This window comes from Lasioglossum baleicum, chromosome 9 (genome assembly GCF_051020765.1).
Source record: "Lasioglossum baleicum chromosome 9, iyLasBale1, whole genome shotgun sequence".
NCBI lineage: Eukaryota > Metazoa > Arthropoda > Insecta > Hymenoptera > Halictidae > Lasioglossum > Lasioglossum baleicum.
The window spans coordinates 5,478,439-5,501,340 of NC_134937.1; the positions used below are offsets into that span (position 1 = coordinate 5,478,439).

At 37.8% G+C, this 22,902-nt stretch overlaps 1 protein-coding gene across 1 annotated transcript in view; it reads right to left on the reverse strand.

Annotated features, from left to right (window-relative positions):
* Positions 1-22,902, reverse strand: part of Sog (chordin short gastrulation) — a 173,569-nt gene that overhangs the window by 46,687 nt on the left and 103,980 nt on the right. Inside the window, exons 2-3 of the mRNA XM_076430434.1 lie at positions 20,129-20,232; positions 1,129-1,258 (exon numbers count right to left, since the gene is read on the reverse strand). Of these exons, the coding sequence (XP_076286549.1) occupies positions 1,129-1,258; positions 20,129-20,232 (234 nt within the window). The remainder of the gene's footprint in view (positions 1-1,128; positions 1,259-20,128; positions 20,233-22,902) is intronic.

Consider the following 22,902-nt stretch of genomic DNA (forward strand, 5'->3'; position numbering starts at 1 on the left):
CGGAAAATTCTCCCACAATGGTAATTCTTTCACAAGGAAATTGGGTCTAGTAGACTAAGAATGGTTCAGCGGCTCCACCCACAATTGTTATTGATATTGTGTGGAAAACAATGGTTTTAGAAAGATAACCCCCTAAAATTTTAAGTCGCTAACCCTTCATATAAGGATATGAGGGCAAATACCCTTAACTGTATCATTTTTTTCTCGGTTGTTAATTAAGAGATATTCAGATAAAAAAAGTCGGAAATATTCAAACTTATCTCCTTCACATCATATATTTTTTTTGACAATTGTGATCAAATTATTAAGGGTAGAAAAAAATCATTTAATTTTTTGGGGCTAAGCTAACGATTTACTTTTAATCAACTCAGAATAATATCATGTTTGCATTTGTTTGTATTTGTCTCAGTACCTGCTATTATTTTTTGAAGAAAAAATATAGTATTCCATTTTTTTTGAAATTATTATTATTATGTTCCACCAATCCGATCATCTTGAAACTTTTGTATATATTAGATAGGTAAAAGAACATTGTTATTCAATTTTTTGGAAGGGGTCACTCGAAGGATTGCAATCCCCACTCCGAAAAATTAAATGATTTTTTTCTACCCTTAATAATTTGATCACAATTGTGAAAAAAATATATGATATGAAGGAGGTAAGTTCGAGTATTTTCGTTTTTCTTTTATCTGAATATCTTAATTAACAACCGAGAAGAAAAATGATACAATTAAGGGTATTCACCCTCACATCATCCTTATATGAAGGGTTAGCGAACTTCAAATTTTAGGGGGTTATCTTTCAACCTAAAACCACTGTTTTCCACATAATGGGGCCGCTGGACCATTCTTAGTCTGCTAGATACGTACAGTGGCCAGCGCTGATATTCGGACATGCGTAGAAAGACGATAACGTTTTTAATATTGGACCATCCGACCGGGATTTTTTTTGACAAGTTAGAACAATTAGTTTACTACATGACGTGAAAAAAACATTATGAAAAAATTGCAATTGGTCGGCGTTACAAAGAAAATACTAAAAGTTGTTGTTTACAACTTTCTTATCACATCGGTATGTCCCATTGTAAGTGCAACAGAATATTACTTCAAAGAGGGGGACGTTACTTACTGAAGTCTCCAGGACATGATTTGCAGCAACGTCCAGGAAGCAGGACAGGCTCGTGACACGTTAATTTTGGGCATTCGTTCTTGATGTTGCGGCACTGCACCCTCGCGACGATTCGTCGTTTCTTTTGCACCTGAACAGAGGAAAGAAAACACCTGTCAATAAATTGATGAATACTGGGGATCACGATGAGATAAGAATTATTGACGAACAACGCGCAACGGTATCATAGTGGGCCAGAATGACGAATTAGTTGTTTACGCATATTTTAGCATTATTTTCAAGACTCGACTCTTTCAGGCACACGCTTTTACAGAATATAAAAACCCAAGTTGTACAGAATTTTTTCTAATATCAATATAACTTCAACTTTTCGAGGTGGGTTAAAATACAGTGGTCGAAATTTCTATAAAGTCATCTTCTTTTTCATAGATATAAATATCACCATTTTTGTTGATTTATCGTATCTGGTCTTGTGCCTTGTAGACACTCGGATAGAGGGACTGCGTACTCTAGACCGCTATGTTTACTATTTACGTTTTTTTAAATTTTTTTCTGTCTGGTGCAGAACACAAGTGCGAAGTTTCTATAAAGTCACTTAGTGTTTCTCTGTATTCTGAGCAGGGAACTACGGAAAACTGCGAATATTCTAAAAGTATTAGTTTTAGAACTCACAGAAATCCCCTGTTTGTTATAATTTGATTCACGTGTATGAGAATGCCGAGAGGAAAAGTACTAACAAGTGAAGAAAAAGCATCAATCGATGCTTCTAAAGATATGGGCTGCTCTAATCGCGCAATTGCTAAGAAAACTAATCGGTCATATACTGTGATTAATAATTATATCAATTTACGTGAAAATTACGGAAAAAATCATCTTAAAGGTAGTAATAAAAAATATTCAAGGAGACAACATTCAATATTAATGAGGTCTGCAGCTAAGGAAAGGAAAAATGCAGCACAATTGCGAGCTGAACTGGAGCTCCCAGTAACAACAAGACGTATGCAACAACTTTGAAATTCTTCTGGACAAAAATACAACGTAAGCCAGACCTTAAAGAAGTACATAAACCGGGCCGTATTGATTTCGCACGGGCACAAAACACAGTGACTTTATAGAAATTTCGACCACTGTACATTCCACTATGCATAAAAAGCTAAGCAAAAGTTGGGATAGTTTTTAATCTACCTAACCCCAAAGAGTTGAAGGGGTAGACTCGTTTCCAGGATTGCAAGGGTGCGGGACGCGCCTTCTCATTTCTTGATAATGCAAAGATGGGGTTTTTCAGTAGTCAAAAGCGCTAGATAAAAGATCAATCTAGGCGTCAATCGTCCTCAAAAGTCCCATTTTTATGTTTACGAGACGTAATTCGCATTGATCGGCAGTATAATTTGCATCATTCGGAAGCAGTGGCGCGTTACCCTATGGGCAATTTGGGCAAATGCCCGGGGCCCCAAGCAAAAGGGAGCCCCGAACACAAACCAAGATCCAAATTCTACGTTTTTCTCATAAAGTTATTTAGTTGAGGTTAGGGGCCCCGAAATTCTATTTCGCCCAAGGCCCCAACTAGTTGGAAGCATAAGTATTTGCGATTCGGAAGCGACAGCTACATACAGCCGAATAAAAATCGATACGAGGATTTGAATTTTGTAGCCCATGAACAGCTAGCGCGTCAATCTGTCCCACTATGGCGATAGAGCGAATCTCGCTGTAGGTACCGTTTCCAAGTGGACATTTCGTCCCCGCGATTGACGTTTGAAAGTGCGGCTGCAATGTTCGCGGGCCTGTAAACGCGCTCACATGTTTATTACCGCTTTACGCATCGCTGACGATAGCTGTAACGTTTACATACACGCGGCACGCGATAAATCTATCGGCAAGTAATTGGTAGGTGTTATTGATCACAAAGGACTCGTTTATCACGGTCAATGGTGCCATTACCCGGGACAGGATTTACAGTTCCCCGGCGTAATATAAATTATTATTTAATGTCTTTGTCGATCGCCACTTTCTACCGCGTGTAGACGACAGCCGGGAAGAAAAAGAATCGACGACCCGCCATGTGACCGTTCTAAACCACGGTCAATGGTGGCGTGAACCATTGCGTGCCAGAGCAACGGGCACGTCTTATAAATCCGTATTCCCTGACTTCGCCGCTTTCCACTGTAGATCTGTCGTTTCTAACCTAAATAAGTGTTTTGCGTTCAGAACGTCTTACTTACGGGCCACGGTGCCGATCTTTACGATACATTCATGCACCCCAGCGTGATTCAATCCGGGCACCGTAAGCGCGCGAGAAACTTTCTTTCGTTTGCACTTTCGTTAAACCCAATTATTTCCTGGTTCTTCGTGAATCCCCAACCATCCAGGGACAACGCATAATTATTGGTTTCTTCCTAGATCATATATGCATAATTATTGTAGATCCGGCATAGGTATATGATATGCATAGGGACGCAGTGTTCCAAGATAACGAAGTACAGTAAATCCTCTATCGACGCAAAAAGGTGCTACACGACGCACGCAAAAAAATATCCCCTCCACTGTAGTAATGTGATCTCGGTTCGGGTATATCAGTGTGAACTATTGCGACGCGGAGAGTCGCAGTCGTCGACACAGTTTAAAGACCCGTGCGTCCTCACAGTGTAACACCAGTATTCAATCTTTCTTATTGTTACTTATTTTTTAATGAAACTGTCGCCAATATATTTGTGGCATTTTTCTGATTAAAATAAGACCAAACACGAAATAATTTCAACTGTATTTTGTGGTTTAATCGACGACGACGAACATTTCGGGCGCAAGAAAGGACAGCGTACGGGAAAGAAAGAGACGCGGAGAGTCGCAGACGCTTCGACCGTGCGCGGTCTCTCTTTACACGCGCTGTCCTTCTCTACGTTCGGCTCGGCCTTTGAAGCTCAAAAAAATAGTGTCCCTCTACGATCGATGCAAACGAACCTCCCCGAAGCTTTTGCATCGACAGAGGATTTATTGTATTTCGTGCCCACAAGTCACACACGTAAAGGGATATGTTCAACAGAATGTTACAACTAAATACCTGTTACTGGATTGAACGTTAGTAGCGAACGCTATAGTTAAATACTTAATACAGTTGAAAATTGTGGATATATAGTTTTATAACTTCTAAAAACTTTGTCGTTTTGTTTCGTATTAGAACGGGACCGTGACGCAAAATTGCACAATGTTTGTTGTAAAGCCACTCAATACTGTGTTCTAAACAAAATCTCACATTGATACCATTTAATAAATAGTTAAGTAGTAGTACATTGTAACGGATAGTCGTGCAGTAATACGTTCTAATAGATGACCGCGTAAAAGAACGTTTTAATGGCCAGGCACGCACTAATACGTTCTAATCGGTATCGACGTATTAGTACGCTCTAATAAACAGGTACGTAGTAATAAGTTCTGACAGTTAGCTACGCCGTAATATCTTTTAATAAATCGCCATGTAGCGATACTGTCCATTAACAACTACGTAGTAAAACACTGGAGCATCAAATTCTGGTATTATACCGGTATTTTAATATTTTATTATTGGGATGGCACGAAAGTGATTTCGATATTTTAAGGTGAAATAAATATGCCAATTTTTCTATCCAAGCAATGAACTTCAACCAGTAAAATATTTTCCATCTTGTTCGATGATCTTTTGCCATTTTTCTGTTAGCTTTATAATTCGCTCATAAAACTTCAAAATTTTCCAAAAATTGGGTTTTACTTCACCTTGAAGTACCGAAATTATATTTTTGCCAACCCAATAATTATATTACCCTTATCGAAGGGTGTGTAGATTAAACTCTTCGCCCTTGTTGTTAAAATATTCCGAAATAAATCAATAATTATGTCTTATTAAACTTATTTGCACACCTAACATCTGCTCTTTTAAGAATTGTAATAAGTCGGAAATAATATAACAACATTTTGTTCAATTCTTCTGTCTGTAGAGTTCTGTATTTGACAAATCCATTTTTGTCATAAACGCATGAAATCCGCTATCTACTGATTACAAATAAACCAGTCCACCATGTATAAAGCCTGTAGGATAACAAGTACCAGTCAAGATGGGATGTTGACTTTAAACTGAAAGCAGCGCGGCGTTGGATTCTCGGACGGTCCGACGGACACGTGTCGACCGGTCGATAAATATCCAAGTTTAGAGGAGATTTGCGGCGCCTAGGTATCTTCGAGTGTGAAAAGCCAATCTCGCGGGATTCTTTCAGACTGCGACGGGCCGCCACAGTGCTGCCGGCGACGACCAAGACGACGAAGAAGAAGACGACAACGAAGCGGATAGGGATCGTAGACGCGCGCGGATCGGTGGGGTTCCGATTACAGCAGGCCGAGGTGCGGAAATTAAGTTCAGGGTTTTATAGAGCTGCACGGCATTCCTGAAATACGAAACACGAAACGATACGCGTTCGATGTCGATTCGGTTGACGGGACCGGCAGGAAAAAAGGTGTACAGGAGAAACAAGGCGGAGAGAGCTGGCGGTCGGTCGCAGACGTTAAACTTCGAATTACATGACAACCGGGGCGCCAGTGGTAAATTTTCTGTTTCAAGAGGCGACCAGCCCTCGTGAGACAGTTGGGTTCACGCGGGTAGATGGAACTTTTATCGGTCAAAGATACATTTTGGCGGCGAATAGCACAGTGGTGTTCCAATCGAACAATTTAGTACATCTTTCGAACGACGAAGAATAGCGAAATTAAATTTTGACTGAAAAAAATACAATAGTTGCTGTAACGTATACAACTATACATACAGTAGCGGACTAAAGTTTAAGACGACTATCCTTTCAATAAATCATCGCATTTTATTAGAGATACTAAGCGCCGTACAACTCTCAATTGTTCTTAACGTTTCCACATATATTCGCACTCTATCTACGAACAACCTAGACTCTTTCAAAACATAAACACTCTGTTTGGCAGTATGCGCATGAAATTTTCAATGCTGTATTTGCTGCGGACATTAATTTAAGAATTATTAATGAAAAGGTATTTATGTTAATGTAAGTAACAATAATTTCTTTAAAAGTTAATATTTTGTGGAGTACCCGTTATTTTTAATGACTGCAGTATATCTTCGTGGCAATGAATCAATTAGCTTTACACATTGTTCTATTGTAATGTTGTTCCACTCTGTTTCAATTGCAGTGTAAAGGTCACTCAAATTTTTAGATTTATATTTGTGTACGTTCCTTTTAACAATGCTCCGCAAGTTCTCAATCGGATTGAGATCTAGTGATTGTGGTGGTCATGGCAAAACAGTAATATTTTCTTCTATAAAGTAGTGCTTCACAATTTTAGAGGTATGTTTGGCATCGTTATCCTGCTGGAAGATGAAATTGTCTCCCATATATTCATGTGCATAAGGTATCACGGTTTCCTTCATAATGTCCAGATATTGAAAGCTTTCTCTTCACCTTTGCGACGTCTGATATATCGAATTCCGTCAGAAGATACTCTATTGAACTTCGACACTTAAGAGAAATTGGGAACTGTTAGACGTTTAGCATCTCTAATAAATTGCGATAATCTACTGGAAAGATAGTTTTCTTAAACTTTTGTCCGCTACTGTATGTATATTGGGTCCTCCTGGCAATGCGAATTTTGTTTCACATTTTTCAAGGGTAAAATACAAAGAAACGGTAGCAATCATAGTCTCCTGCACTGAACGAGTCGCGTAACTTGCACACCTTAAATAACTTTTAAATTAAGCGTTGAATGAAAAATGTTTAATACAAATGTTGAATGGTTCCAACGAAAGCAAATAATGGCGTATTAGTTTTGTTTCATATTTGCAGAGGTTTTGAGATTTTCAAGGTTAACTTTCAGTCACATATCAGACATGTATTTGCGGTCATATGTATATCAGAAAAATATTATACTTCAAATAAAAAAGTATTAACACCAGAAAGTATTAAAATTAATATTTATTATTAGATATGTAATTAATATTTAACGAGATATGTCACGATAAGTTGCCTTGAGCATTAAAATTGTGTACAATGCATCGTCTTACAAAATTTGAAAAAGAAATATTAGTCAGAAATCTGACTGTTTTACAATTTTAATTAATAACAGGCAAGAATGATCATGATCATCAGTAGACTGCGGATTTTTATGCAAAACAGACATTAGACGTGGCAATTAGATGGAAAAGAATGTCTTTCCTTAACACTTTTAACAGGTTGAAAATAATGTAACAATATTTCTGCATTCTTAATGCGTAATGTCTTTACAGTTTCGTGTGTCACTAGCTCATTTTTGCCATGAATGGACAAAATCAGTGGTCTAGTGATTAGCGAGAAATTTAAGCAGAGAAATCATGGAAACAAGGAGAAATAGTTTGGAGAGGAGAGCCGAAGAGAGAGACAGAAACTGCGCTCGGACCAGTGGCTTACGGACGCGCTAGTAACTCTATTTTTAGTCTTCGGAAGAATGACAGTCCCTCTTCAGTGTATATGAGGAGCTATTGATAGGTCGCGGCTTTCGTTGTGAGCAGCAGGCAGACACGTCGCGTGAATCACACGAGATGTTGTTTCTTTACCTAAACTCTCACACCGGGTTGGTGACCACCGTTACGCGTTTCGCTCCTTTACGGTTACATTCTAAACGATTTCAGACGCGAGATTCGAACGCGGGATGACATAGTGGCCACACTGAAGCTATAACGAGCAACTTTTAGTAGATCTTGCATATATCATGGAAAGGTCGCCAGTATTGCCGAATAAAAGAAGAAGAAGGCAACAAGAGGCGTCAAAAAGTCACTCGATGTTGCTTCAGTGTGGATATAGCTTAAAGGTGCGTTTATGTTGGACTTCCGATATCTTATCGCGTTAATGGGATGCATACTAGTAAATAGTGGTTCATCTTCGAAGTAACTCATCTTTGCGAGACTTTAACACGTTGACTGTCGAACAATCAACTCCGACAAGTTCCACAAGATCAGAGTGTTAGGTTGGTACATATGAAATGTCCGATTGTAAACGATGTTATTTCCGATGTTAATTAAAGCAAACTATTGCAATCAACATACTCTGACAACGAATAGCAAGTTTTGTGTATTGTATTATGGTGGAAATTTAATTTTCTGGTCGTTCACGTTCTTCATTTAAAAGATTGCCATATACAATTTTGAGTTCTTTTTACATCGACGAATAGTGTAATCATTCACCACCACATTTAATACTTCTATCGTACCTACTAGCGGAATACTAACAATGTCAACGTATTTGTTTTTCCACTCGTATAAAAACCATACTTTTTAAATTATTTTTGTCGTTTATGAAGAATTTTTTTTACAAATCCTGAGATTATTGTTATTTATTTAATGTTTTAAACCAAGCCATTAAAGTTTATGTAGAATCCTGAGATTATGAAAATGTGAGAATCATTGACAATATTGTTGTTTGCCTCGTCAACGAGAATACATTCTCATTGAATTGTACAAATTTATTTAGAGAAAAATACTTATATTTTGACGTATTTTGTACGCCTGCAGTAATAGGTACATTTACCGTAGTGGCGCAAAAATCGGTTTCAGAACGAATAACTCGTAAACGCAGGCGGGTCGGTGAATGAGCCAACGCGAATAAAAGAGTACTCTTACAGCGGCATGGATCAAAAGTTGCTTTTTTTTTATTGGGAACGCCTGAAAGCCGGCCCACACGGGAGACCCCACGCACAAATCGCCGTTAACTTCCGGCCCGATCGGGCGCAACGTTCTCCGCTTCCACCATTATTTCTACAATAGTGTCAAAATAATGAATGGCTACCTCGGGGGAAGAAAATCGTGGGTGGATGAATCATGCCACCAGCCGCGGCTCGTGAATAGCGGGACGCTTTTTAATCGACGCGACGCGACGGTCTGATCGCCCGGCCTGATCTCAGCCTCGCGAAAACATTCCCATGACTGTCTGCATGGAACTGTTCGCACAACCCGTATAATGAACTTTGATGAATACTCTCGGTCGATAAAATATATTAAACCCTTATATATAGATCGCAATAAAGAGATGAAAAATACTCAACAATATCCACGGCACTAGTAACGTATTAACATAATTAACATATTCTCTACCGGCACTATATCAACCGAACTATAGGGTTGAAGTACGGATGATGTATGTATTATACATATGTATGTGTGTGTATTGACAGGCAATCCTGTATACAGGGAGGTCCGTTTAAATACGAACACCTAAATATCTCATCAGGTTATTGTGATGCAAAAAATATTTGTTACGTAATATGCATGGTGTCAATGGACCAAATATCTGGCACGAATATTTTTTTCCGAAGTTCATGTTTTTCGGAGTTATCAAGGTCATCGATGTTTTTTGATACATAACTACATTTTTATTTTATTGCATCGTGTAACTGATCGAAAAATATATTCAGGTATTTATAAAAACATGAACTTGAAATGACCTTGATCTTCGAAAATTGGCGTTCCTTTGCGTGGTCCATGTCTTCAGGATATTGTGATGCAATAAATATTTGTTACATAATCTGCATATTGTCAATATTGGACCAAATATCTGTCAAGAATATTTTTTCAAAGGTCATTTTTTTCGGTGTTATGAAGGTCATCGATGTTTTTTGATACATAACTACATTTTTATTTTATTGCATCGTGTAACTGATGGAAAAATACATTGAGATATGTATAATAACGTTACCTTGACCTTGATCTGAAGGTAAAACTTTAATTTTCGATGATCAAGCTCATGTTATTACACATATCTGAGTGTATTTTTCGATCAGCTACACGATACAATAAAATAAAAATGTGGTTATGTATCAAAAAACATCGATGACTTTCATAACTCCGAAAAAATGACCTATGGAAAAAAATATTCGTGCCAGATATTTGGTCCACTGATAATATGCACATTACGTAACAAATATTTTTTGCATCACAATAACCTGAAGAGATATTTCGGTGTTCGTATTTAAACGGACATCCCTGTATAACTAAATTCATAAAAACGGAAAATCATAAATAACAGAAGAATTGTAAAATTACGATCGCCAACAAATTACAAAAAGAAGGCAGATCGAAACGATCGTCCGCGACAAACACGTCCGTCGTTAACATTTGACTTATACATAGTTGAAGATTTATTTTTAAAGAACCCTGTCTGCGAAGCTTTACCCCTACACTTTAATCAACCCTATTCCAAAAACATCTGACATGTTTAACCTATCATAAAGTGTCAATATTTCTTCAAGTATTAACATTTCGATAATCTTGGATTAGTACTTTTATACGTATGCTAATAAAAGGGATTGATCGGTTTAGAAAAAAATTGGATTGCATTAAAGAATAAAGTGTTATAGCACCTGGCAGGTGGATCGGTGCATCCATATAATATAAATATTATGTGTATTATGACATATGATTTCTTCCTTTATCATTTTTTCTGTTTATACGTAAAAATATACTTCTCCCAGTTCCCAGAGTTACCGTGCATATTTGAAGGGGCACAATAGATGGCTGACTACTGGCCCCAAATTGTTTAATTTTTAATCGATTACTCTATGCAGAATTACACTTGCATGGAGGAAACACAAAACCGAAGGGAAGCTAGTTGCAGCGTTATAGGCAAACACGTAAGGAACGGTGTAGCCAGTCAAGGACGGAGTTTATGAAGATTGGCTAAATTAAACTCCATTAGTAGCAGTCGCGACCGTCCTGTCCGGACGACAAATGCGCGACACAGGCCCCTGTTACTATGATAGAGAATATTAATTGAACCGCGCCAGCCGCGAGGGCCGTCGAATCGTTTTATGATTGACCCCGAATTTATTTCCACGTTCGTAAACTGCAAACTAAACCACCGCGGCGCGGGTCGCGCGCTGTTAAACCGATGTTACTAACCCCGGTGTGACTCAGTCGGGGCTGACTTCTGCTTCCCATAAAGCATTTTTTATTGTCCCACGTAGTTAACACTCTGTCGCCGGATGATACAACCAGGCATTCCGGTTGAATAACACGACCCTTTCCCTCGTGCGCAACACCGCACCGTGGCAACACTTAGCCACGTGATTTATGCTTTGGAATTATGTATCGGGCTTTCGCGCCTGCTGACGACGCCAGCAGCTTCTAGACGATAATTTTTGGCGATTTTTCTCCCGCGATAATTAGTACACTATGATGTACAGCCAGTTGCACGAGTCTACGTACATGTACACCCGATAGGTGAGTTTCAAAGAAACAAGCATGCGAAGATTTTAGACATTAATCTTTGTAGTAACTAAAATTGGATTCTGTACATATAAATGAGCCGTTCACAGGCTAAATCGATTAAGTCCACTTTTTGAAATATTTTAAATTTAAGTGTCAAAGCACTCGGTTCAGTCATAACTTTTTTCATTTATTGTATAATAAATTTCCCAAATCGTACAGATTAACCCTCATCCGTCCCTCGTATCAATTTGACACAATTCTCCCGAAATAAGTTATACTGTCCTGTTTTTTGTAGGCAAAGTTGCCCGAAACTTGGTAACTTTTATTTTTTTAATGGGAAACAACTGAAAAACCTAAGATATAAATAGTAACTCTTCAATTTTAATAGAAAAACATCGAAAAATAACTGTTTACCTTGTTGTTTCATCGATCTTTTATCACTGTGTCTGTTTCACATCGACGGACAAATTCAGTTCGTGAAATGAGGGACAGATGAGGGTCTACCATGTGGGCGAGTAAAAAGTCGAAGACGCTTTTTTCTTTTTAAATTTGTTCACAAGTAAATGATGCTACAGGTATCGCCAAATTTTTTAAAGAACTACTACCATGAACTTCTAACAAAGAACTAAATCAACGTCCAATTCTCTTTGTTTCTGTTTAAATATTTGGAACGCATCACATGCACCTATTTACGTTTTATCTTTGAGTGTTCATTTTCGACTAGTTCACAGCCATTGGAAACGAAAACTATCTTTGTTAAGCCCATAGCCCTTTTACAGATCAGAAAAGATAAAAAAATTCGTTGCAGTTTATCAATCATTTTCTTATATCGAGTAATGGCAAGCCGTTGTTTTATTGAGATTGTAAAAGGGTTGAGAAAAGCAGTCATTGGTAGTCACTGATTTTATAGTTGAAAGATTGAATGTAAAAGAAGTTCTTAGAAAGTGGTGAGAGTAAATTATTGCTGCTACAGCAATGTTCCTTCGCAAGGCGGTTCAGGTTTCATAAAATTTATTCGCAAGCAACGAACAATATCTCGTAAACAATAAAGCGCCTGCTTTAATCCATCACGTATACAACTAGCATTGTTGAAAACTTTCATTCACAGAACAAGGCCTGCTATTAAATACGACTTGGCTGGCCTGTCTGTCCATTACTTACTGTTTCTACTTGCTGCGAGCGTTAATGCATCCAATAAACTTTCAAACTCGTTTATCTCGCAACAAATGACCCATGCGCGGGCAAACATTATTCTACACTATTCACGCATACTTTTGTCGAAAATCTCGGCTTTACCACCATCAATATTCTAAAAAAATCTTTTTTATTTGTCTTCTGCTGGCCACGATTGATGCAGGACATTTTTATTTCACATAAAGATCTGCTTTCGAAACCGTTCATCATTTCAAGTCTTCTGTCTATTTATTATGTATGGCCTACACAACGACCAGCAATTTTGTAAACTTTTCTAGAAAAGTGAAATGTCTAAAAAAATAGGAACCACTTTTTAATTGGTTCTCTGTTTTCTCTCTTCTTCAAGTCTTTTCTCTTTTATTTACCATGCACGTATAGCCTACAACGACGACCAATAATTTTGCGAAATTTTCTGAGAGTACACAATCTTCAAAAAATTACCGACCAATTTTACCACGTTTTTATTAACTCGCTTTCTTGCCTGTCCGTTTGTCTGTTCGGTGCAAATTTTGCTTATAAATGAGACGTGAAACTTTAAACATAGCTCAGAACTGGATGACAATGTAACATTAACTACTAAAACGCAGAAAATACTTATTTAAATAAAAAAAACATATTTAATATAGCACGTTTTTAAGACGGATTAAAAAGTATAGAATAATTTTTCCTAGCCCCATACAGATAGTCCTGAAAATTTGTAATCGTGAATTTTTAATAGCCATGAAAATACTTGTAAGATTTAAAACGAAAAACGTGCGGCGCAAGATAGTAGTAAGGAGTGTAGAGAGTAGCTGCCGTTGAGAAAACTAACACAACAGTTCATATCATTTGCAGTGCAAAGTATTTTGCACAAAGTATTTTTATAGCTATTAAAAATTCACGATCACAAATTTTTCAGGACTATCTGTATGGGGCTAGGAAACATTATTTGATACTTTTTAGAAACGTCTTAAAAACGTGGTATATTAAAGATATTATTTTATTTAACTAATTTTCGATTCATTTAGGCTCGTCCCTCGCGGACAGCCTCGTGCGAAAAATCGTGGAGGGGTGTAGGGATGGAGGTGAATGGCGGGAAGAAGAATGAACGCGGATATCGCGTGGGAGGTGTCGGTGGGCCTCGCATAATGAGATGAGTATCTTTAATAGCCGGGACGATACGAGGCGGTCGACATGTCGTGGGCATCAAAAGAGCTCTTGTGTCCGCCCAATGGCCGTCTCGTTTCGACATCGGGATCGAGTGCCGGCAAGTGAGCGGAATCTCGATTGGATCTTCGTTTAATCGCCGCTTTTGTTCCATGCCTCGATAGAAGGTGTTTCGACCGATAAAAATCTGGATTCCATGCTCGTTAATGAAATTCCTCCGCCCGGCACGTTCCTGAAATAATAAAGAGCCCTCTCGCGAAAAAGAAGCGTTGCGCGGTGGTCCAAAACCATAAAACGTGAATACATGTACATATTTTCGCCGTCTTCGAAAACTTGCAATAATTTAGACACTCGTTCTTTTTCTTTCAACATCTTTCAAAGTGAAAATTCACCGATTTTCTGCTTTTATTATAAAATCTTTGATTCTTTAGAAGACCATATGTAAAACGTGACGTTTTAATCACTATTCATCTTCTAGATAAATGCTTATAATTAGACTGCGGATCTTTATACAAATAAAAAATCGTCTAAGTAAGTCTATTCTAAGAAACAGGAATTTCATGAATAATATATTTTTTCTTTCAATGGTTTTAATAAGTCGAAAATTGAGCAAAAATATTCTTAAACTCTTGTTTTACATTTTTGTATTAGTATTAAGTAAGTTCGCTTATGAAAATGTGAATTTGTGGCTAATGGTATAACAAATCGGTTAATAACAATAATAACACATCAAAACCTTACATTGAAAAGTGAATGTTTCAGTTAATACTGTACCTACCGGAAGCCTATTAACTTTTCATTGCATGATTTTTTTAATTGGAATGAAAAAATTGAAAGAAGGTCAGTTTTTGTGTTTTATTTAAGGGAAAAATATTTTAAAAAATTAAAACAACATTTTATCAAATGAGATAAAATGTGTAGAATAGTAAGAAACACATTCTTAGTTTACTATATACCAGATTTGTTAACTGTATCAGATATGATACACTATGCAGCGAAGGGATTGTTGCTGTACTAAAAGAAAGCATAGGAATTTTCTTTTCATTGCAATCTTAAATGAAACAATTATATGATGTTATTGAGAGTGACTTGTTAGTTCACAATATATGAAAATTGCTGTTGCTATTGAAGGTTCCCTTAAAAAGTTAAAAATTTAGCCATGTACCATAGATTTTTCAAAATTATGCAATAATCACCGGTCGGTAATGTGTTAATAAACGTGAACTTTTCAAAATCTCTGTTAGTGCACAGCTTCGTTTGATCTAATATCAGATATTTCAAAGAAAATTAATTTGTACGTTTCACTTTTCATTTCAATGATTCCGGTTTGAACGAAATGTAAATTCGCACGGATAAGTATCAGTTACGAAAATCGAAATTGAATAAACTTTCAATCGAACAGTAATTGTGAAACGACTTCAGATCTCACGGCCAGAAAGCATTAAGAACCTTCGCCTTCAGTTGAGAAAGTCCGGAAGAGAGCCGCTAAACGAACCTAATCGGCTCGAGCCGGCCGTTTATCGGAACAAAATCGCGCTCATTAATACGAAGCCTATTATTACGAGTCCGTAACAGCGGTTTATAAGAAAAATGACCGATTAAGTAACCGATAAGTCTTTCGTATATCGTAGCCCGGGCTCGCCGATCGCAACCACTTGCGATGTATAGGGTGCTCGATTAAATAAGATAGTGTGGAGCGCCCACGGAGATTACGTCAATATAGTTTAGCGCTCCATGCTTTTATTTATAGTAACTAATGTCTAAAAAAATTATTTTCTCCTTTTTAGTGCACTTTAATATAAGCGTGGTTTTTAAAAAGCTTTGTTTACATCTTGAGAATAGTTGTAAGTATGCATACATCTCTAAGTACATACATACGTACTGTATCGAAGTGCAAGGACTGTTACACTAATTTAAAATATGTATAATTGTTGCAATATGAATAAGTTACATAGCAGATTCTATGTCAGCTATTTCGAAACTAGCATCTCCATTAAAAAGAGTCATTCCGCTATTGTTCTCAGAAGCGTAATCGCTTTTTGCAAGTCCAAGTTAGATGTATGCACGTCCAGGAAACTTACTGCCGTAACTTAGCGTCTAGTAATTTCATTACTGTCGAATAATAAGACCATTAACCGAGGAATACGAATTCTAAATTCGCGTGCTGTTCTTTTCCGGAAAGGCCATTCTATTATATCATTCTAAATAGTCAGTAAACTCGTTTAACGGCCATCGCCATTGTTAAACGCGTTAAATGAAAAACGATGCGTGTAAAGAAAAAGAAGAGAACGAAATTTGCATCTCAATGGAAACGTTATCCGGGTAAGTCGATACCGCAGCGGTGACATTGAAAAAGCCGACGCGCCGCGTCGCGCCACGGTGTTCGCGCGACTGGTGTCGTAAAAGGGCAAGAATATCGATGACTTAGCTAGCCAAGGGATTCATTGGTATACGATGACGTTATCATTCGACCGCGTGTATGGGACGCGAAACAAACCGGCTATCCGTGGAATGCAAATCACGATTATTGCACAATCGGCAGGGAATTCGAGCTATTCGGGACCACGAGGATACCGTCAATACCGGAGCAGATTGAACTCGCTTCTTCATTCGCTTGTTCACTACTCACATAACCAGTAACGGACTATGACCTTTATAGGCCCTAAGCACTTGAAATATTTTTGGGGTTGGGTGGACTTGTACGATTATCGAAGTGAAAACTTCTTTACCTGATTGAATTCAAACTCTCTATAAGTACTTCGAAAAATAGAAATACAGTAGGACCTCGATTAACCGGCTTGATCGGGAGACAAGTGGGTCCTGTGTCCTGCAATCAATGCAAACATTTTTTATTTTGCATAAAAAATCCGCTGTCTACTTGTAAGTAGACTTCTTCTATCTTCTCGAAACTTTTTGTTTGTATAAAATGAATACTTTCCAAATATAATCATTGAAATATTATTGCTTTTAAGTAATAATCGAAACCCATGAAATGAAACTTGGCTATTGAAATTGACTCGGATTCCTGAGTATATGTTGAACTTGATCCCATCCCTAGTGTTAAGGGACGTGGGCATGATGCGGCGCGCGACGTGCCATGATCTACTCGTGGAACGATCCACGTACGCACACATGTCTACGCGCTGGTGGTAGACTTAACTAACTCAGAAGCGGACGCCAGTCTGTCTCGAACCAGGAATGGGATTAGAAAGCACGTCAAGTCTTCGTGGGTCACGTCACCCAGATCGAGATTTAGTCCGTGCTCAGCGTGTTACGCCGATCTACAGCGCTCTCCAAAGGGCAATGCCACCGTCGCGACCTTCTCGGAAACAACGATCCAAGAAACTTCGATCGCGATCGGATTATACCGCACCGGAGACCATAGAACAATTCTTTCCCCGAATCGGAATCATGAAACTGCGATAAGCGGCGTTTCTATGTACAGGGTGGTCCATTTCGATCGACCCATACGAAAATATTGTCTTCTTGCATAAGATTGCATAGACTGCGGATTTTTAAACAACGTAAATATGTTCTCCATTGACTGTAAGACACAGAATAAGTTGTTTATTTGTTGATAAATGAAAAATAATAGGGCAGTAAGAAAAGTTCCTAAGAAAAGTTCATAAGAAAGTTCGTATGAAAAGTGCATAAGAAAATTTCATAAGAGAAGTTCATAGGGAAAGTTCATAAGAAAGTTCGTAAGAAAAGTTCATAGGAAAAGTTCATAAGAAAAGTTCATAGGAAAATTTCATAGGAAAAGTTCATAGGAAAAGTTCCTAAGAAAAGTTTATAAGAAAGTTCGTATGAAAAGTGCATAAGAAAATTTCATAGGAAAAGTTCATAAGAAAAGTTCACAAGAGAAGTTCATAGGGAAAGTTCATAAGAAAAGTTCGTAAGAAAAGTTCATAAGAAAAGTTCATAGGGAAAGTTCATAAGAAAAGTTCATAGGGAAAGTTCATAAGAAAAGTTCGTAAGAAAAGTTCCTAAGAAAAGTTGATAGGAAAAGTTCATAAGAAAAGTTCATAAGAAAAGTTCATAGAAAAAGTTCATAAGAAAAGTTCATAGGAAAAGTTCATAGGAAAAGTTCATAAGAAAAGTTCATAGGAAAAGTTCAAACGAAAAGTTCATAAGAAAGTTCGTATGAAAAGTGCATAAGAAAATTTCATAGGAAAAGTTCATAAGAGAAGTTCATAGGGAAAGTTCATAAGAAAATTCATAAGAAAAGTTCATAGGAAAAGTCCATAATTTCTTAGTTTCTCCAGTGTTAGTACATTTCGAAGACAAACGAATAGATCAAATTTAAAATGGTAGACCGATCCGATGCTCCGAACGCAGAGCAAAGAATGCGCGCTATATTTAACGAGAACTACCGAACTCGTCAATATGTTGAATTCCAGATTCTTTGTTTCACAATTATTGAAATTGTAAAGTTTTCTTTATGGACACTTACTGGATACATTAATTTCTCCAGACGGATTTTGCAAAAATCAGACGTGCAATGTCTCCATAGACATGATCTTGTTACTTTTCAGAGTCAATACAAAACAGTCGCTGTAAGTATTCTAAAGTTTAACCCTATGCTTTTCCATTTCAATTGTTTTGTTTCTGTATAAGATAAAGTGTGAGGTTGGTCAGAAAATGATTTCGAACGTTTTTTATGTTTACAGCTACATTCTATTTCATTAAATTGAAACTAATAAAACAAGTGTTTTTGTAATTGGAAAACGTCCTGCCATCTTGCTGTGTCTTCATTTTGTTATCTTATTTATTTTTGAAATAGTACTATCAATAGACTAAAAAGAAAAATGCAAAGACTGTGGATTACCTAATATTTTTATTGTTAAATTAAAAGTGTTTGATTATTTTCTCGTTTCTATTTGGCGCTGTTTAATTACTTAGGGTTGATACTATTCGAGTATCGTTAAAAATGAGACACCCTGTATGCAACTTCCTATAGATGTGGCGATAATTGTGAATCTAATTTCCAATTTCCATTTTAGGGATTCAATCAGCAGATTAAAACTTGGGGTACACGTTCAGAAGAAATAATTCTAAATTAGGAAAATATGCGGCTGCTCTTCACTTTAACGGACTCAAAATTTGTGCCATTCTCCTATAAATTATGATGTATTTGGTATGTAATCCAGTAGATTTGTACCCGGTCGGATCAATAGTTCAGGTTCAGGAGTTATGCTAGCTTAAAGTTGTACATTTTTCAGTGTTTTTGACAGGTAAGGGCGCCGCCATATTGGTTTGTAGTGTCGCGCGCCGCTTACCAAACAGAGCCGCTAGGTGGTAGTTGGTTGGTGATTAGATCGGGGGGAGGGGGCAGCACACTAACCTGTCAAAAACACTGCAGATTGCTCAACTTTAAGCAATCATAACTCCTGAACCATTGATCCTACAGGATCAAAACTCGATCTGCAGCCGCCCCGGGTACAAATCTACTGGATTACATACCAAATACATCATAATTTATAGGAGAAAGGCACAAAGTTTGAGTCTGGTAAAGTAAAGTTTACCTAAATATTCTATTATAGATTAGATGATATGTTCGAATTCTGGAGCTAAAATGGCTTCGAGTGCAAAGGGTTAATAAAAATTTCAAAGCATGTGTTCTTAGAAGTAACGCAACGTGGTAGTGTGACCTCAAAATTGTCGATTATATAGTATGTGTATTATAAAATCACAGTTGTTGGTTCTTTTAAGTTTGTAACTGTTCTGGAATCTGCACGTTGCGATGTAATAACAACACATGCAACGTTAAATTCATTCAGATAATATATCTTTAGTTTAAAAATTCGATCTTACCTAAAAGATCCTTCTCTGAAAAGTTAGTCAAATAGAATAAAGTTTTCATTACCTAACTGTCTATATGTAAAGTTGCAGTTTTAGCCCTTATGGCAGTAACGGAGTATGTATACAGGTACCTTTTAGACTTTAACTTTCCTGGGTAACGATAAATTAATTTACACCCGTGTCTAGTTTAACGTAATCAAGCCTAGCGATTACAATATTATTCATTGTCGCAGAAATTGTTGGGTCGGTACCAACGTAAGGGTTAACTGGCAAACGATACAAGATCTTTCGAAAAGAAATGTCAGGAGAAATTTCCGCTCGTGTAGAAGGTTTGTGAACAATGTTCTACGGTTCTGTTTTGCACAGTTTGCAAGTATGAGGATCTCGGTTGTTTGAAACGAGCTGTAGGAGCAGTGCAGGGTGTTTCTACGGGACTAGTCGGCGCGAATTCCGTAAAAGTCGCGTCAGGTCGGCCCCGCTCCATAGAAACGTAATGTTGTACGTGGCGGTACCGCGGCGCAAGCTTGGAAAGGGTTAAAGGTCGGACACAGACGAATACAGACCGCCTCAGATACAGGTAGACGTGCTCGCACACGGGCACGCGCGATCGCGCGATGGCACACCCACTTTAACACGTACCGGAATGCATTCGCATTTGATGCAGTACATGACTCCGAAGGGCGGGCCCAAATCCGCGAACCAGGTGGTGCCCAGTTCCCGTATCTGCTTGCCGAACGTGCATTCTGTAACAGATCCAATTCAGTGTTCGAATTATTACATTGTCTTTTTCAGAGCTGTTTCTATAAAAATTACATGCGATGATTCGACGCAATATGCTACTTTTCAATTATTTCCTACTTGCTACACAAATAATGATTAAGTCTTCCACGAACATTTCGCGCGTGTTATTGCAACCTATGACGTAGCGATGTTTATATTATTTGCTATTATCTCGACTCGTTTTCGATAAACCCAGAAGGGTCATCAAACGATTGTCTTGATTCAATTCTACAATGGGCAACCGAACTGCTAGAGCCAATTCTATGAACTAACGATCATATTCGAACAATCAATTGTTAAATGAAAATTTTGCTACACTTAATTCTTATTGTTCTTTTACGAGGTGTTGATGCTTGGGACTTGCAAATATATAGTGCTGCTCAACGACAGTACGTGGACACTTTTTTACTTTATTGTGTAACAATGACACAGTCTTGTTATAGAAATAGCACTCGGGAAATTAAATAACAATTCGCGAACACTAATCTCAACAGATCATAAGTTTCAGTGTTCATTCACTGGCCAGGTATGTTGGCACCGAGGCCGCGAAAAACTACAATTCCCAAGTAATATCAAACTTTCTTCTTTATTTTGCTTATTTTATTAACTTATATGTATTTTGCTGTTCAGTTCATAATTTCGTTTAAGAGGAAAAATGGGTACTGTAGGTACACCCATCGAAAAATGAATTCTGTGTACTCCCATGTGTCATTAATGTTAAACCTACTAGAGCCAGTCAAATGAGCAATTTTCAATTTGTTATTTTGAAATTGTTGGGATTATAGATACTATTTTACAAAAAATGATTGAATGAATTTCTCAACTTTATCCTTACAAACTAGCACATATCAGTTAGATTTTAGCCCTTCGTAGACGAATGTAGTCTTGGATGCAGTAAAAAGAATGATCTTCAGATAATAGACAAAGTTTTATCAAAAACAATTTCTTTCATGCAATTCTTATCTTCAGCTTTGCAGTACGTAATCCTGTTTCATGGGTCAAATATGTATATTTCATATGTATATTGCATATTATATTATATGTATATGTATATTATATGTATATTATATTATATAATATTATATTATATGTATATATTAAATATGTTAATTCATCAGGAGTACATTAGGAATAATTCTCGTCTGCATGGATTAATACTAGGTAGGTTAAGTGTTAACAAAAAGTCTTTAATTAATTAGGTGTTCCATATTATGAAAATTAAGGTATCCTATTTCGAAGGTTTCTCCTATTTCGAAGGTTTCTCCATATTTGCGTTCGACCTATGAGATTCCCCGCAACCGTAAGATTTCCGTAACCCCCGCAGCGAGTCTAAACCGTTCCGGAGTCCGGAGAACAGCTTTCCATTTCGTTCGGTCGATTCTCGCGGCGCGTGATCCCTCTCCTTATTCGGGAACGGAATAAAAGTGAAACCGCGGAATGAATGAATGAACGAACGAATGGAAAGACTCTCGCCAGCAGCAGCAGCAGCGAGAGAGAGAGAGAGAGAGAGAGAGAGAGAAGCATTAATCGCCGTGGCTCTGAATCACCCGGGGACGGCGAACAACCGTGCCGGTGCGGTGGCCGCTGAAAAATCGCCGAGACGACGATGAGACGGTGGAAAAGAAGAAAGGCGAGCGGCTTGTAAGCAGTTGCACGCTGCACTGCCCGTTGCATAGTGGTAAAGGAGGTGAGCCACGGAGGAAGAAGGAAAAAAGAGCATGCTCCATTCTCACAAGGCCGTCGCGTCGCCTCGTTTAAATGTGACGCGGTGCCACCTTCTTCCGCCTGAACCGGGGGAAAAAAGGAAAGGGAAACCCGGCGAGAGAAAACGAAAAATCCGAGAGAAAAGACGGGTCGCGGACTATGTATGACTGCGTTACGACGTCCTTTCCTTTTCCGCGTAAAAATAAATACCCGTCAAGCCGCCACGCCGAAAATAACGCGGCCGAGAGACTCTTTTCGACGTATTATACGGTTCGGACTTTATCTTTAGGTTCGAAGAAACGACTTTACGCCGCGCCACATTTCGCCACGCCAAAATACCAGGTATTACACGGGTCGGGTCTTGACGCGTCGAACCGGGACGTATGGTGGTCGGATGATCAGAAAACTGCGTTTAACATCACTTATATTATCTCATATATTTTCAACCAAATAGGTTAAGTAATTTTTAAGCTCCAGCACTTAAACTGGCGCTATTGATTTACTTCAAAACTATGTATCGTCATCAAATTCGTGCCACAAGAAACTGTAACATGTGTAAAGGTTGGTGTTAATGTAACGAGTAGATTGCGGTTCTTTATGCATTTATGAAGAAATTGGTTGTGTGAAATATAAAACGGTAAAAGATTTTAAAAATTCAAGAATGTTATAATGTTGCTTTTAATGTAACGCAATCTTTAAGGGATGAAATCAATTTTTATGCTGTTCCTGCTTCCCACAATCAATGTAAAACATTTTTATTTTGCATAAAGATCCGCAGCATAGCAATGAGTGATGTTGGTAATTAGTGATTAGTAGACTGCAGATGTTTATGCAAAATAAAAAATGTCTGCATCGATTCCAAGACACAGAAGCTAGATAAAAATTTCTTTCTTCTTTTAATTATTTTATTAAACTGGAATTAATACGTT